Source organism: Mus pahari, unplaced genomic scaffold (genome assembly GCF_900095145.1).
Source record: "Mus pahari unplaced genomic scaffold, PAHARI_EIJ_v1.1 scaffold_3385_U1_1, whole genome shotgun sequence".
Lineage (NCBI taxonomy): Eukaryota > Metazoa > Chordata > Mammalia > Rodentia > Muridae > Mus > Mus pahari.
In genome coordinates, this window is record NW_018393543.1 from 84,522 (window position 1) to 102,096 (window position 17,575).

Consider the following 17,575-nt stretch of genomic DNA (forward strand, 5'->3'; position numbering starts at 1 on the left):
GCAATTGAACCCATTTCCTCTGGAAGAGCAGCCAGTGGTCTTCACTGTTGAGCCATCTCTCCAGCCCACATGCCCTTGATTTCAAAAGTGGTTAGAGAGAGAAAAAAAAAAATCTGTCAAGAATTCAAAAGAGAGCAGTGAGGAAGGTTTAAAGGAGGAATTGGGGAAGGGATAAGTATAGTCTCAGAAAAGGTCTTTTTTATTTCAATTTGCAACAAGGCTTCTGCATTGATAAGCTGCCCACATGGCCTGGCTGTCTGAGTCAACCCAAAAGCAATGAAATGACAGACGTCACAGCCAAATGGCTTGTACATCTAGCCATACGTTTTGTTTCAGGGATAGGTTCTCTTAATGTAAACTGGTTAGCCTGGAACTAGCTGTGTAGACCAGGCCGGTCTCAGAACTCAGATCTTCCACTGCTTTCGACTCCCAGAGTCAGGATGAAAGGTGTGCACCACCAAATTTGGCCTCTTCACTGCTTCGCAACACTGAAATCGCCAGCCTGTGCTTGCAAATAAACTTTTATTATCATTGAGGAAGAGGACACACAACTCATTCAGTTTTCAAGAGCAGATGTCAAGGTATATGCCTTCAGATAGCAGGGGGAGGGGCTATTTGTCACCACTCCAATTATGCTCACATCGTCACATAATGCTCTGTTAATGAAGCTGCCAAAGGGAACAAAAACCAAGATGTCAGTACTCAAATGGGAGTGAGGTTTATCCACTGATAGTTAAAGGACTGTCTTCTCATCACAGTCCTGAATCTGTTTAAAACTTTTAAATACTTTTGTTTTGGGGACTGGAGAGATGGCTCAGTGGTTTATAGCACTGACTGTTCTTCCAGAGTTCCTGAGTTCAATTCCCAGCAACCACATATTGACTTATTGGCTTAAAACCAGGTGTAATGGCATCTGATGCCCTTTTCTGGTATGTCTGAAGACATCTGTAGTGTACTCATATACATAAGCAAATAAAAATATACTTAGTTGTCATGTGTGTAGGTATCCACTTGTGTGTGTGTGTTTGTGTGTTTGTACTTGAGCATGTGTGTACCTGAGTGGGTATGTGCCTATGTGTGCATGCCTGTGTGTGTGCATGTGTGATCACACACGTGTGTGCCTGTGTGCCTGCATAAATGGGTATGTGTGGCTATGTGTGCTTGTATGTGTATGTATGTGTACGTGTGTGTGTGTGTGTGTGGGTATGTGTACATGAGTATATGTCTATGCTCCTATGAATTGAGTGAGTAGGTAATAATTGTGGGAATCAGTTCTCTCCTTTCCCTTATAGGTTCCAGAGACTGAACTTGTCTGGCTTAGTGGCAGTTGCCTAAACTGCTGAGCTATCCCAGGTTAATTTTTAGTAACTGCGTACTTTGGCAAAGGAGGACTATCATCCATAGCATGAGTTGCAATCCCAGCCTTCTGCAATAGACCTCTGACCCATTTCTCAATTTTCAGTTGTTCAGTACATTACCTAGCTTAAGAACAGAGAGAGCAGCCGGGTGCGATGCCACAGACCCATAAATCACTTCCACTTAGAAGCTGAGGCCAGAGAACTGACCGAGTTTGAGGGAGTTTGAAGTTAGTCTAGGCTACATAGAGGGACCTTGTCTCAGATAAAATCCAAAGATTCAATTTATAAATTTATTTTAAAATTGAGTTCTGTTCTCCTTGCCAAACTTGGTCCACTCAGAGTGAATATAGCAGTGCATCCCAACTGCAATAGGTCCCCGAGATGGTGGGCACATGTCAATCTTTCTGTTCTTTACTACTGAGATAAACCTCTAAAAGATGAATTAGAAGCTCATAAGTGTGAGGCCTGCCCTGGGCAATTACACAGCCTCCTGCCCATGGCCTTGCAGACTCTAGCCAAAACCTGACATCCCCACCCTTTGCACTGAGATGGTATAAATGGTACCCCTACCTCCTTCCACCTGGGATGTGGGAGACAGAGCAAAACTCCCTGAAAATTTGGGGTAAAGTTCATTATTTATTCATTATTTGGGGTAAAGTTCAGAATTTATCCTTTACATGTGGAAGCCCCAGGATTCACTCCCCCAGCACAAGAAAGACAAAATACCTTCCCCAAACTGGTAAGTCTACAGAGTCAAAGGCAGGGCAAGCCCAAATACATTGAGGTCCAACCATTGACACTAGATTCAACAAGAACAAGTTTCTAATAATTAAATCAGAAATGTGAAATTAGAGGGGCATTCCACCTGATCATCTATAGAATGACAGACCCCAATGACAAGGATGTTTCAACACCTTATAAAAGCCAGAAGGACATTGTAGAGCCCTTTCCAAATCCTGAAGGAGAAGAAACTAATACCACTTTAAAAATCTGAGACTGAGTGAAAGGGAAGAGGTTCAGGATTCAATGCAAGCCCTGGATACATAAATTTATAGGCTAGCCTTAACCACATAGTAAGCTTGAGGCCAGTCTTGGGGTATACAAGATGTCTCAAAATCACAATACATGTACATGCACACACACACACACTTTACATAGCCAAGGCCTTCTTAAGCAAAATAACAAAACTGAAGCTATCACAGTATCAGATTTTAAAATATGTCACAGCAAGCTGCTGGGACCAAAGCAGAATGAATGATCCTTCCCTCAAACACCTGCAGCAGGACCTAGGAGGAGAACCTGCACTTTTATGGTTTGTTGATTTCTTTTTAAGGATAAGGAATAGGCTCTCCAATAGATGATGTTAGTAAGATTGAAACGCCAAAACATTCTTATACATCCCACTACTCAATAATTCAATAGTCAGCTCATAACACATTGAAAAAAAGACCAGATTTTAGACTGGAAAATGACTAAGAGAGAATCTGTAGAAAAAGCTCCATGACTCCATCTAGGCAGGAGTTCTTGACTAGGGACTCCCAAGTACCAACAACCAAAACAAGAATTGACAAATGGGACTGAATCAAACTACAAAGTCTCTCCACAGCACAGTGGAGGAAACAAACAAATAAACAACACATCAAAGTGTACCAAACACCACCACCACCACCAACAACAACCACAACAAACAATGAAGTGAATGAAGATAATGCCCACAGAGTATGGGGAAAAAATTGAAATAAGGTTTCAATTATATGGCCCAGATTAGCATCAAATTTGAAAGTAGCATGGGCTAGCCTCACACTTGAGGTAATTCTTCTGCCTCAGTTTCCTGCATGCTGGAAATATAGCTCTGTGCCACTATGCTCAGAGGGAGAACTATCTTTAAGCCATACATATAATATAAATAATAATGGTAAATTGTCATGTGCTGTTGACACTTTTGGAAAGGGGACTCTGGGCAAACTGTATGTGCTGAGTTCCCAGAACTAGCAATTCTTTCTTTCCCCTCCCTTCCTTCATTCCTAATACAGAATCTTGCTCTATAGCCCTGGCTGTCCTGGGACTCACTGTGTAGACCAGGCTGGCCTCGAACTGACAAGATAGCAACTTGGCTGCCTCCTTACTGCTGGGATTAAAGGTGCGTGCTGTGCTTACCAGACCCTATTTTTTGGCTTTGTTTTGTTTTGTTTTGTTTTGTACTGAACCCAATCTGGCTGCCAAACTTGATAAATAGCAGAAGATGACCTTGAACTTCTGGATCCTCCTGACTCTACTACTTACATATTAGACATTTACAGCACACTGTCTGCTCTGTGAGATGCTGGAGATCATCAATTAGTCATATATTTTCTTGAAAGTTCATTTCTTTTTAAAAGTGCATTTTTATTTAGAACTTTTAAATATGTTTACCATAGTTTTCAATATATTGGTGTGAAGGTGTCAGTCAGATGCTGGTGTGAGCTGCATGTAGATGCTGGGGATTGAACCCAAGTCCTCCCAAAGTGCAGCCAGTGCTCTTAACTGCTGAGCCAACTCTCCAGCACCAGAAATGTTTTCAAATTAATGTCCAATTTAAGTCAAGAAGCAGAGCTTACCTGGATGGTGGCAGATATCTCCTGTTTTGCAGTCGATAACACTTCCTTAGGAGAGGGCTTCTCTCTTCCCATGCGTATACATCCAAAGAGGCATCGTTACAGGTGACAATGACATGAACTGGGTCCTTCAAAGAACACCCAAGTGTTAGTAGGCTGGAGTCAATGTCAGATCAAAGGACAGGGAGAGGGCCTAGGAGAGGCTCATCAGGTAAAGGCACTTGCTGAGCAAGCTTGGTGCTCTGAGTCCATGGAAAGGTGGAAAGAGAGAGACTAACGCCAGGAGTCTGCCTGTGACCTCTGCAAGTGCGCATGCACAGACAAGTGCACATGCGCACACCCCAACAGTATGAAGTTTAAAAAATATAAATCTATTTTTTAAAAAACCCACTGGAGGGAAACACATTCCAAACATACCACCCATAGTCCCAAGATCTGTTCAGGACAGTACTGAAATGTCTGCAGACGGACACCATCTATGCTGAAGAGCAAGAGAGAGGATCTAGTTGAACAAACAATCGTATCCTTATCACTGACTCCCATCCATTCGGCTTGCTCCTTGTAATCTTGCAAAGAGAAACTTCCCACCAAATGTCCTGTTCCAAACAAACAGAAAATACAGAGGCAATTTTTACACTCATTCAAGTAGGAGGAAAATCCTTAATGCTTAGTGAAAAGCATATCCCTCCTTCCATGGCATGCTAGTCTAAAAGAGACAATGAAAACAGTCCACTGGTCTGACAGGACTCTGTCAAGTGTATGTCCCGCGAAGTCCTTGTCCTTGGACATGGAAAGATAGGCTATCACACAGTGAAGGTGTAGACAGTCAGTAGCTCAAAATTGGCAAGACAAATGTACTGGCAAAGGACAGTAGAACCCAGTCCCTAGTGCATGACAGAAATGGAAACAAGTCTGCCCAAGAGAACTGTAGATCGCTACTCTAGTGGCCATCAAGCAGGCACAAGTTCACATTTGGCCAAGGGGCCTCCTGCTCCCTTTACAAAAAACAGCATGTAGAGCATCATCATACGGTGATCCATAATCAGGCACAGTTCAGTGGATCTCCAAGTTTGTGGCCAGTCTATTCTACAGAGCAAAATCCAGGTTAGCCATGATTACCCAGAGAAACCCTGTCTTCAAAGACTAAAAGGGCAAATCAATGACAAGTATTTATAGATTACTCTGAGCACTTGTGGGAGACACAAAAGAAATGGGGATTTCTTTTAAAAATTGTTTTTACATTATTATGTTTGTGTAGGTATTTGTGCCAGAAGCATACATGTGGGGGTCAGGGGACCACTTGAGGGATTTAGATCTCTTCTCCATCATGTGGTACCCCAGGAATTGAACTAGGTTGTCAGGCTTGGTAGGTAAGTGTCTCTAGCCTCTAGCCAGTGCTTCTCAATGTCCTAATGCTTCCCACTGAACTTTAATGCAGTTCTCATGCGGCAGTGCGGGGAGGGGGTCTGCCCTGCCATAGAGGTACTTTCATTGCTACTTCATAATGGTAATTTTGTTACTGTTAAGATTGCTGACTTAAGTATTTTTGAAGATGGAAATTTGCCATAGGGTTCACAACCCACAGGTAGAGAACCACTGCCCGAAACATTTTGCCACCCCATAATATAGTTCTTTATTGCTTGTCAAATGGGGTTTTTGTTCTTGAGACAAAGTCTCACTATACATCCATGGTTAACCTGGTACTCACTGCATACATCAGGCTGACCTGGAACCCGGAGAATTCTATTTGTTTCTCCTCCTGAATGCTGGGTTTTAAGGTGTGTACTACAAATTCTTGGCCATTTATTTTTATTTTTTAACTTTATCAGTGTGTGTGTGTGTGTGTGTGTGTACACACATCTGTATGAGTGTATGTATGCATGTGCACATGCTAAACCATCTTCTCAGCTCCATCTGTTTCGTTTGTGAGACAGCAGCCTCTATGAAGTTTTCCTGACTCAGTCTCCTGATTTGGGCTTGTGCCATCATGTCTGGCTTGAGAATTTTTTAAGGTTTACCTTGCACAGATACTTTGTTCCCGATCTCTTCCAACTTCATATCAAATGTGCCAAATGTTGTGAGGATTGGGGGTATATTTCTGGACATCAGGGTTATCCTGTCTTCCCTTCTTGGGGTCCAGAAGGCTCTTTGGCATAAGGAAAATTTGAGATTGGTAGACACTGGGTCAGAGAATTCTGATGTCCTCAGTAAGCTGTTCATGTAAACCACCTGCAGAGAACATTGCCCAGCAGAATCAATGAAGAGTAAATCTCTGCAGCCTGGCCCAAGCACACTCAAGACAAGGGGCTTTCTAAAGAAACCCACGAGTGGCTGCATCTGTTCTTCACACAGGACAGGGTGGAGCAGTCATTGCTCCCACTCCGAGTCGGAATATCTCATCCTCTTCCTGCCCCTCCCGTCACATTCAGAGACAGAATGGAGTCCCTGATTCAGGTCAAAGGGCACCTCAGTCAGCCTCCCTCAATGGATGCCTCAGGCAGAGCTTGGTTAAGTACATTTTCCCTGTGCAGGGGACCAGTCCAGGGCTGTTCTGGACTCTTTTTTTAATGAGGCATTGAGATTGTCATACTGTAACCCAGGCTGCTTTGAATGTGTATCAGTGTATAAAACTAAATAAACATGCATGGACCCTCAGGAGTACTTGAACTCTGAGCAGACCATTGCTCTCACAGTACCTAGGAACCAGGCACCAGAGAGCTGGCAGTTAAGAGAGAAGGCAGTATATAAAGCATTGGGTATGGTAGCACTTATCTGAAATGCACCAGCCACTGGTGAGCATGTCAGCCAGTGATTGAAAATTGCTTTCTATCCAACAAAGGTGTCTGGGGACAGTTATTTCACCTGCCTTCATCCTTTGGCTGAGCCACATTTCAAGGACACTTTACTAATAGACATTTGCCATTGTGACTGGTCACGTGACTGTTACCAAGCACATTATTCTATGGCTTTTCTTATGATAGGGCTTAGGAGAGGGGGAGTGGCCTGCCCAGACTTCCCTGAGGGCTCAACCTTCCCACTGTCTGTCACGTTCACCCTGGAGATTCTAGAACACACCTACCTTTGTCAAGACATGTGGGTGTCTCATAATCAGAAAGACCCATTTCTTCTGAGGAGAGCAGTAGAGTTCATCAATACCGTGTGGGAATACATTGTGTCTGGAAATGAGGTGTAAATCAGGAATCCTAAAGATGTACAGATTACCTGTGGTATCAGCTATCTGAAATCAGAGCAGCAGCACCCGGTCAGTGGGGGAAGGTTAAGCATGGAGGAAGCAGTGTTCTCTGCTCTGAGATACACCACTGTGTCTTCACGTCCAGTAAGGGGTCCCAAAGCTGTGACCAGCCTGCCTCACAGAGTGTCTGCGCTGATCCCATGGAAGAAGACTCTCTTGTCCTGGGGGGAATGACTCAGTAGGTAACTGTATGTGTGTGTGTGTGTGTGTGTGTGTGTGTGTGTGTGTGAGTGAGTGAGTGAGAGAGAGAGAGAGAGAGAGAGAGAGAGAGGATACATAGACACACATGCAGGCAAAATATTCACATACAAAGTATTTTTCACTTTTGAATCTTTTTTGAGGAAAGATTTCTCTATGTAGCCCTGGCTACACTGGAACTTACTTTGTAGATAAGGCTGGCCTGAAATGCAAGAGATTCATCTGCCTCTGTGACATGCACCACCATGCCCTGCAGGATTTATTTTTAAAGAAACTTTTGTAGGGCATGCTAGCATATGTCTTAAATCCCAGCACTCAGAGGGCAGAGGCAGTCTGATCTCTGCGAGTTAGACCACCCTAGTCTACCCACGGAGTTCTAGGCCAGCCAGGACTATATCATAATACTCTGTCTTAAACTCAAGAGGTAGGTTATGTATAAAGATTTTCTACCCTAAAACACTCTTCCCCAGGACTCACTGGAATGTCAGCATTATCCATTTTTCTGTATATGTGATAAAATTCACATTTTTCTCTACTGTCTCTAACCAAATTCATGGATTCAGGAGTAATAAACCTTTCAAAGACAAGAAGATATAAAATCACTTAGAAAAAGTGTGTGTGTTCTTGTGCTTGTTATTTCTATTCTTAAGCATGAGTATGGGCATTATATACTGGGGCACACATGGAAACCAGAGAAGGCTGCCAGGTACCCTGTTAGACCACCCTTCTCCTCAGAGAGTCTCTTGTTGAACCTGGAGCGAGGCTGGCTTGGCTAGCAGCCATCTAGTCCCAGTGACCCTTGTGTTTTCATCCCCAACANCACTGGGGTTACAGACACATTTAGCCACATCCCACTTTTTATGTGAGTATCAGGGATTTGAACTTGGATCTTCANNCTTGCACAGCAGACACTGCTACNCACTGAGCCACNTCTCCCCAGATCCCAGGAAAGAATTTTGATGTGTCAAAGGCTAAGGGATGGTCATGTTTATGGTATACTGTGATTGACTCTCAGTGTTCACAGAGACTCTACTAAGGCAAGTTGAGATTTGACAATAATGGTACCTCAAACTAGCAAGTGTTTTGTTCTGTGTGACTATTCCAGATTTGGCTGGGGGTGGTGCATGTCACTTACCAACACAATCGGGCCATCCTTTGTAAAGACAGCTTTCAGTATTTGACAGGAAGAGAACATGTGCTTAGTTGCCAGAGCTTTGCTGTTGTGACAGTCCCACACTTTGATAGTTGATCTTATATCTACAGTGACCGCAATGTGCATCTCAGGGAGGGTAGTCATCAGCTCAATATAGAATTCCTGTACTGGGCTTAACCAGGTCATAGCACCCTGGAGAACAAGAGCATCATCATGTCTGAGCACCTCTAGTTCAACTGCTTTCACTCACCGGCTTTATTTGCCAGCCTCGTCCAGACTGGAACTCCTTATTTACAAGAAAAGAATATGAAATTTCTAAGCATCCCTCACTGGTCATGGTAGCACAGGCCTAGAATTCCATTGTGAGAAGCAGAAAGGTCACTAGCAGCTTAAGGCCAGTCCGGTGTATAATATCAAGTTTCAGGCCAGTTGGGACTACATTACAAGACTATCTCAAAAAAGAAAAAGAAACCCAGGGCTGCAGAGATGGCTCAGCAGTTAAGACCACAAGCTGTTCTTAACGAAAGTAGCTCGATTCAGTTCCCTAAACACTCATTGCAGCGCACAATGGTTTGTAATTCCACTTCCAGGGGATCTAAATCCCTCACATGGAAATACATGCAGGCAGAATACCTAAATACATAAAAATATAAAAGAATCACAAAGAAGAACAACAACATCTATATTATTTGTGGCAGGAGTGAACAGAGAAACAGGACACATGAACTTAGGAGGCAGAGGTAGGAGGGTCCCCATGAGTCCAAGGCCAGCCTGAACCCTAGGATAGCCTGATATCATCCTAAACAGCCTCCTCCCACCCACCTGACAAAACCTAAACAAAATGAAAAACAGAAACTCCATAACCTTCAACCCTCAGATCATCCTGTTCATTATGTTACATTTCCAGTGTGCTATAGGATACAATGTTTATAAACACTGAGACCATAACGAAATAAAAACCCCTTTGCTGGGTATGTTGCACTACCACATTAGTCCCAGCACTCAGGAGGCAGAGGCAGGCAGATCTGTTGAGTTGGAGGCTAGCCTGGTCTACATAGTTCCAGGCCAGCTAGGAACTTACTACAGGGTAAGACCTTCTCCTAGACAAACAGTACCAAGCAGCCTCAAGAATGGACTAATGTTCACCGTATTAGGGTCTATAACCTACTGAAATAAAAAATAGTTCAGAGAACAGAGGATTCTCAAGCAACTTACATTGAGTTTCCAGCATTCACAGTTCTCTCCTACAATTGCTCGGCAGCTGGCCATCTCAAAAGTCAGAGTGTACATAGAAAAAAACTCTTGCATAAACCAGCAGGGACTGCACAGTGGGAATCTGAGACAAGCCAGGAGCAATGTCCTCAAGAACCACAGACATGGCCAGTCCTGTGTTCTTTCTCACTGGTGTTAGGGTCCCCACCTTCCCTTTCCCAGGGTATCATATGGACCCCTACTACTCACAAAACCATAGAGGACAAAGATTCTACCTGCACAGCTGTGCTGCAGCCAGGTCAACAATGCTACCACAGCTCTAGCCCTATTTCTTCCCCTAAGACACTCAGCCCAGGAAGGTCCCAGGAGAACTATGCTTAAGGCATCTGCATGGTATTGAAACAATGTCAGCAAGGTAGATCAATGGAATAGAATTGATGACCCAGTAATGAACCCACATAGATTGACAAAGGAGCTAAAACCACCAGGTGGAAAAATAAGATAGATTTTCAACAAATGGTGCTGGTTCAACTGGCAATCAACATGCTCAACGTGTAAAAGAATGCAAATTGATCCATTCTTAACTCCTTGTAGAATGCTCAATTCCAAGGACCTCTACATAAAACCAGATACACTGAATCTAATAGGAGAGAAAGTGGGGAAAGTCTTGAACACTTAGGCACATAGGAAAAGTTCTTGAACATAACACCAATGTCTTATGCTCTATGACCAAGAATTGACAAATGGAACCTCATAAAATTGCAAAGCAATTTTATGGCAAATGACACTGTTTTTTTTTTTTAATTTTTTAATAGATTTTCTATTCATTTACAATTCAAATGCTATCCCAAAAGTCCCCTATACCCTACGCCAGCAAATGACATTATTAATAGCATAAACCAGCAACCAACAGATTGGGAAAACATCTTTAATAATCCTACATCCAATAGATGTCTAATATCCAATATATACAAAGAAGTCAAGAAGTTAGAATGCAGAGAACCAAATAATCCTGTTAAAAATGGGGAACAGCTAAACAGAGAATTCTCAACTAAGGAATCTTGAAGGACTCAGAAATACCTAAAGAACTGTTCAACATCCTTAGTCATCAGGGAAATGCAAATCAAAATGACCTTGATATTCCACCTCACACAAGTCATAATGGCTAAGACCAAAAACTCAGGTGACAGCAGATGCTGGCAAGTATGTAGAACAAGAGGAACACTCTTCTTCCATTGCTGGTGGGATTGCAAGCTGGTACAACCACTCTGGAAATTAGTCTGGTGGTTTCTCAGAAAATTGGACATAGTACCACCTGAGGACCCAGCTATACCACTCCTGGGCATACACCCAGAAGATGATCCAACATGTAATAAGGACACATGGTCCACTATTTCATAGAAGCCATATTTATAATAGTCATGAGCTAGACACAGCCCAGATGTCCCTCAACAGAGAAATGGATACAGAAAATGTGGTGCAATCACTCTTAACTGCAGATTTAATATATTTCTCATACTAAACTATATAATCAACTATCATATTCACATGGTCAAATTTTAAAGTTTTAAAAATTTGTCTTTTAAGTGTATAGTTAAAATATTTTTCAAGCTGCCAATTATATATATATATTTATGATATGTATATATATGTTATATACAAATACATACTTATATACATACATATATACATATATATATACATATATATATATATGTTCAGTCTTTCAGATAGAAGAAACTATATCCTGTTGCTCCTTCTGTTCCACAAAAGGTTTTTTTGTCTTTCTCAATTGCATCTTAAAGAGTGTAAAAGCTGTTAACAGGTTAATCTCTTTGTAAACTTATGAGCTCCAGTATAGCCAATCAGTTCCACCTCTCATGGACCACACAGACTCCATCTAGATAAGTACACCTGCCAATCAATAGCCTATGTTCCCACCTGTTACCTATTCCAGGGGCTGGGATTCCTCTCTGTTCCCTGGGATTGGAACTCCTCTCACACAAACCACTAAGACCTAAGGGTTTCAAATGTACACCTGAGAACATTTCTTTTTCTCCCAAAAGCACTTGACTTTATTCTCCTAACCAAATATACTTAAGTGTTCCAACACCTTGCTATGTGCAGGTGTTTACTCAAAATCTACATCCAGGACAGCTCCAGAGAAGCAAACCACAGATGTGTCAGCGCCTGCTCTCACAGATGTGGATGCTTCTACTGGACCTGCTCTTTCCTACTCACAGATGGTACCACAGATCCTGCACAGCTAGGAAACAAGAGACTCTCCTAAGACTAGACCGACACCCCATCCCCACTTTCTTAGTTTTTCCAGACATGTGGCCCCAAAGGCAGCAGGAAGCAACTAAAGATCACAATGACCCTATTCTTGATTCACCTTTGCCTCTTTCTAGTTTCTCCTTTTTAAAACTAAACCAAAATGGAGGCATGTTAGCATTTCTTCAGAGCTCCACCCAACAGTTACTAGGCAACAACAGGCAGGCCTGGCTTGCTATAAAAGGGGCTGTTTGACCCCTCCTTGCTCTCTCTGTACCTTCTGTCTGATTCTTTTCTCTCCTTAACCCACTTTTCCCTCCTTCCACTTCCCCCTTCCCTCTCCCTCTTCACTTTTGCTGACATTCCTCTCCTCCCCTCTCTCCCATTTTCCATTTCTCCCTCTCTAGCATTCTCAGTCTCTACTACTTTCTCAACTCCCCTTCATAGAACCTAAATAAACTCTATTCTGCACTATACACATTGCATGTCTCCTACCTCAGGGGAAGGGATGCCTAAGCATGAGCCTGCCCACTGAGGCACACCTCCCACCTCATCATACTTTGTGCTACAAATCATATCCTAGTCTTTTTAGAACACAACACAGTCTACTTCTTTCTCTGTCTATCCTGAACTGTTCTAGGTGTCTCTGGCCATTCTCTCATATATATCATAAAAAAACCTTTATCATGTCATTGAGCTGTAATGTCATCAGTTTCTTTGCTGTACCCCCAACAATAGCATGAAAAAAAAAATCAAAGCATTTACAGAAAAGTAAGGAACAAGACAAGTATATCCACACTACTCTCTACTCTCAGTCAATATGGTATTGTTTTAGCTAGAACAATAAAACAAGAGAAATAAACAACCGGGAGGCCGATAGGAAAGAGAAGCCAGAGTGTCTTCATTTGCAGACACTATGAGCCTCTACTCTGAGACCTTATGACTCCTCTGGAAAACTCTGAGAACTGAAAAACTCCCAGCAAATTGGCAGGCTACAGAAATAACAGGGAAAAAGATCAGTGCCCTTCCCATGCAGCACTAAACAAAATGAAGAATAATGAGGGAAGCCTTCTCATTCACAGCAGCCTGGACCACCACCCTGAAGGGGCCTGGTGGGTATGGTATGATCTTTTGATCCCAGCAGGCACAAGTTAGCAGATCTCAGAATTCGAGGCCAGCCAGGTCTACAGATCAAGTTTCCCTCAAGGCTCTTACAAAGTGAAACCCTGTTCCAAAACAGAAAACAACAACACACAAACCCTGATGGTCCAGCAGTACAGAGCAATTAATCCTCTTGCAGTAGACCGTAGCTGGGTTCCCAAAGCCTACACAATATCTCACAACCTCTGGCCTCTGCAAGCCAGCAGAACCATAAAGTAACACAGGCACACACATATATAAAATCAAAACTATATCTCAAAAAAGAATACCTCGGAGTAAACCCGACCTTGGATGAGAACAATCTCTATGATGAAAACTTTGGAACACTGACAGGCCCTGCACAGATGGCTTAGCAGAGGACCTGAGTTCAGTGACTACAGCCCCAGTGCCCACAGCTTACAGTCATCTGCAACTACAGTTTTTAAGGGACCTGACACCCTCTTTTCACCTGCACAGGCAGTATATATATATATATATATATATATATATATATATATACAGAAAACACTCATACATAGAAAATAATTCATTCTACAAATATTTTTAAAAAAGTAGGAAGAGGGAAAAATCAGGTGTGGTGTTGCAACGCTTTGACCCAAGCACATGGGAAGCCAAGATAGATGGATCTGTATGGGGTCTTCCAGGACAGCCAGGTCTCTACAGGGGGATCCTGTCTCATCATCAGCAACAACACGAACATGAAATTAGAATCCATATGAGGGTAACTTTTGTGACTTTTCAGCCAGACTCACCTCCTTAATATCCCAGGTAGAAATCCTGTTCATAGAAGTTACCACACAGACAGCAGACTTCCCTTTTCCGTTTCTTGTTAAGCCATGCCTTGAGATATAATATGCATACGCCCGAAATTCTGCAAGGAAACCCCAACAATATGTGGACACAAGACAGTTGAGGGACAACTCTAACTGAAGGAGGTATGGTTCCCTTCCCTTTGCCATGAAGAAGGCTTAGATAACAGCTGTGGAAAGGATGAAGAGATGCAGCCAAACACACTGGAGGCTGCTCATTGGTTCAGATACATTCATTCTTTAGTCTGTTTCTATAGATACAAAATGGGTACTGGGGCCTGGGGCTATAACTCCTGGGCAGAGTGCTCAGTTCTGTTCCTGGAGGCCTATAAGCCATAAACTGGTACTCATTTGGAGGCAGAAATATCCAAAGTTCAAGGTCATTCATGTTTGTTACATGAAGGGTTTGAGATCAGCATGTGGTACATGAAATCTGAAATCTGGTGTGAGAGAGAGAGAGAGAGAGAGAGAGAGAGAGAGAGAGAGAGAAGAAATCAGGTGTAGAGATGTGCCAGTCCCACTGAAGGCAATCGGCAGATCTTGAATTGAGGCCAGCCTAGTCTACAGATCAAGTTCCAGGCTAGCCACAGCTATATAGTGAGACCTTATCTCAAAAGAAATAGAAAAGATAAAATTCATCCCTTCAGGAGAATGAATTCCATTAAGTTGTCTTCTGGCACACAAACACTGTGCCATGTACACACCTCACATACACAAACACTCAAATAATAAATGTAAAAAATTTCAAAGGATCTCTCCATCACAAAACTGTTCTGAGGAAGTTTTGTGAAAAAGATAAATACTAAAGCTTATTTGGTAATTTCCCCAGTAAATTCTCTGTACACTCTGGGAAGGGTACAAAGCCTTCAGGGAAAGGGAACGATAGGACTGGTTTTAAGATGTTGACCAGATTGGCTCCGTGGCTTGGCTAGCACAGCAGCCCCACCCTGTTAAACTGCAGTTCCCTTCCTCTTATTAAATGAGAATGTAGGACTGCACAGAACGGGAAAAACCAAGTGGGGGTCTCTTCTAGGGTACCCAAGCTTATACCAAACTCCACAGGAATTTCCTTGTAAGTGAAATCTTCTGGCTTTGCCCGGGACATGGCATGTTCTTGCCATGTTCGGTACATGAAGAACTGCTTCCATGTCTCTTTGTCCTGGAGCTGTAGGGTGACCATGTCACAGTAGAGCCATCTCTTCTGACACAACTTCCTGCAAAACACAGTTGCAATCCCATCAGGCTGACACAAGCCACCTTACCTAGAGCCATGGTTACAGTGTGCAAACTTCACTAACCATCCTCACTCGGCAGAGGTCCAGGTCCAGGATCAGAAGGCCTCTTCTTCCTTCCTGCCCCATCTTGTCCCCTCTTCCCATCCCACCCTGCCCCTCTCCTTACCTCCACAGGACATCACTGCTTGCAAGTGCATTCCAGTTCTATGGGAGAGAAAAGAATCCTTAAGCCAACAACTGCCCCCTCTCCTGGTCTCAATTTGTTCTGGGCTGGGCTGGGCCTACACAGGTTAATCAAACAGTCTTAGCTCTTGTGGCCCAACCATCCTGGAGAGCCCTACCGCAGCAGCAAACACAAGTAACCTTGTGAGGGCTCAGAGGAAGCGGGGTCAGTCTCCAAAAGTCTGACAAGGAATGTTAAGGATGTCACATATTAGCAACACATCTCACCAGAGCAGCCTGTTCCATTCTTTTAGTAGGATTTTGGTATCACTGTTACTGTTCTGAGATAGGGTGTCTAGTTAGCTGGGCTGGTTTTAAATTCTTGTGATTGAGTTTGACCCACACTCCTGATCATCTTGCTTCCACCACACAAGTGCTTCTATTACAGACATGTGACACCACTTCTACCTCAATTAGCCATATTTGAGGACTTCAGACTGGATCATGCTAACCCATGAACCTTAGATATGTTTGCTATTCCGAAGGATGGAGCTCCTGTTGGTCAAGAGAAGCAGCTTAGTCGCTGAGACACTAATGTGTCTAGCTGAGTTGACAGGTCTGAATAAGGTAAGTTTTAGGAGAAATGGAAGGAAGAAAACAAGGAAGGAAACAAGGAAGGAAGGAAAAAAGGAAGGAAGGAAGGAAGGAAGGAAGGAAGGAAGGAAGGAAGGAAGAAGGGAAGGAAGGAAAAAGGGAAGGAAGGAAGGAAGGAAGGAAGGAAGGAAGCAAGCAAGCAAGCAAGCAAGCAAGCCAGGCTGTGTGAGTGTGGTGCTGTGGTAGCCGAGACTCCAAGACTGAGTGGGAAACGCCAAAGGGGCCTTATGTAGGGTGCACCAAATGGAGGAGTCCAGCCAAGGAGCTTTTTACCTTGTTCACTTGGGCAACCTGTAGCAAACTGTAGGCATCTAGATAGGAGAAGATTTCCATCATCGGTAAATTAGGTAAATGGATGTCCATCTTATGTGGCCTAAATCCACACTGACTCTTCTTTCTCCTCCCCAGCTTGCTCTGATTTTAAAGACTTGGCCAAAGATTTAGCAGCATTGCCAACTACAGGTCATCAGGCTTTGATTGGAGCAAGCTACAGCTGGGTAGACTCTCTGCCCGTCCCCCTACCCCATCCCCATCACTGGAGCCAGAAACAGTCATCTTAGAGTGCTCACACCTAAACTCACTCCACAGTGATTTTCACTGAGTAGATGAGCTCAACAACCCCTTCCTGGCACTCTGCAGACCAAAAGCACATGATCTGGGGCAGCCCTGATTGATGATGTACTTGCCAGAACTTTCTAGAAAATCCCGAGTAACACACTATTTTTCAACAGATTCAGTTGCTTATGTGAAGTCCATTAGGTTTCTTCAAATTACAGGTGTAGGGAATCTGGTTTCCATGTTCATGTCTACCCTGAGAACTGAGTTAGCTCAGCAGGGCCCACCTCTCTGTGCCTGCACAGCCTCTCAGGTCATGTGCTGTGTACTTAGCTTTCCAGTAGAAAAGGGCAGTCAGAGAAGACACCTGATGTTTACTGCTGGTCTCTGTGCATACACAGGCATGTGCACTCACGCATATAATTTTACATGTACTGCACATGAATTCCAGGCCAGCTTAGCGTAAAGAATGAGACTTTGTTTCAAAAAGGAATAAAAGCATCATGCTGCTTTTATTCATGCAGATTATATTAACAACCAGAAATTAGAATGTATTTTCATTCTAAAATTAACTTCCCCTGCGCATCCACTGGTAGAGCTTATGTCCTGGACCCTTGAAACTGTGCTCCTTTGTCCTTTAAGACAACAACTCAAGGAACCCAGCACTACGATAGAGTGCACACAGACATACACCATCGACATATACATGTATACATACTTACACATACACACACACATGCAAAATGAATATATATATATATATATATATATATATATATATATATATATATATATATATATATATACATACACATGCACGTATGTGGTAATACGATTCCTATTGAAAATGGACTTCATGACTGCAGACTCCACCACTGGTGTTTCTGTCACAGAGTTGCAGGTTAGATTCTTAATGAGCCAGCAAAACCAAAGCAGCCCGCAGAGGGGACTACAGGC

General features: G+C 43.0%; 1 protein-coding gene across 2 annotated transcripts; it reads right to left on the reverse strand.

Annotated features, from left to right (window-relative positions):
* Positions 1–435: 435 nt before the first annotated feature.
* On the reverse strand, positions 436–16,449 carry LOC110315596 (F-box/WD repeat-containing protein 15-like). Of its 2 annotated transcripts, none has more exons than XM_021189610.1 (10): positions 16,337–16,426; positions 15,414–15,451; positions 15,063–15,226; positions 13,956–14,074; positions 8,539–8,748; positions 7,032–7,190; positions 5,971–6,181; positions 4,370–4,548; positions 3,956–4,080; positions 436–502 (listed from the first exon to the last, which is right to left on the reverse strand). In XM_021189610.1, exons 1-10 carry the CDS (start codon positions 16,424–16,426, stop codon positions 436–438), a joined length of 1,362 nt encoding a protein of 453 aa, XP_021045269.1. The 2 variants fall into 2 exon arrangements, with proteins under 2 accessions (XP_021045269.1, XP_021045268.1); XM_021189609.1 differs by lacking the exon at positions 436–502 and adding an exon at positions 509–668 and having other exon boundaries at positions 16,337–16,449.
* Positions 16,450–17,575: the final 1,126 nt, after the last annotated feature.

What these genes read in the sequence shown, in the direction of transcription:
- LOC110315596 (XM_021189609.1), bottom strand. Translation starts at nt 16,426, where the DNA reads ATGGACATCCATTTACCTAATTTACCGATGATGGAAATCTTCTCCTAT. An exon ending in AGGATGGCCCGATTGTGTTG is followed by an intron (nt 7,191 to 8,538) that starts GTAAGTGACATG and finishes CTCTGATTTCAG; the next exon opens with ATAGCTGATACCACAGGTAA. An exon ending in AGATATCTGCCACCATCCAG is followed by an intron (nt 669 to 3,955) that starts GTAAGCTCTGCT and finishes TCCCTTTGGCAG; the next exon opens with CTTCATTAACAGAGCATTAT.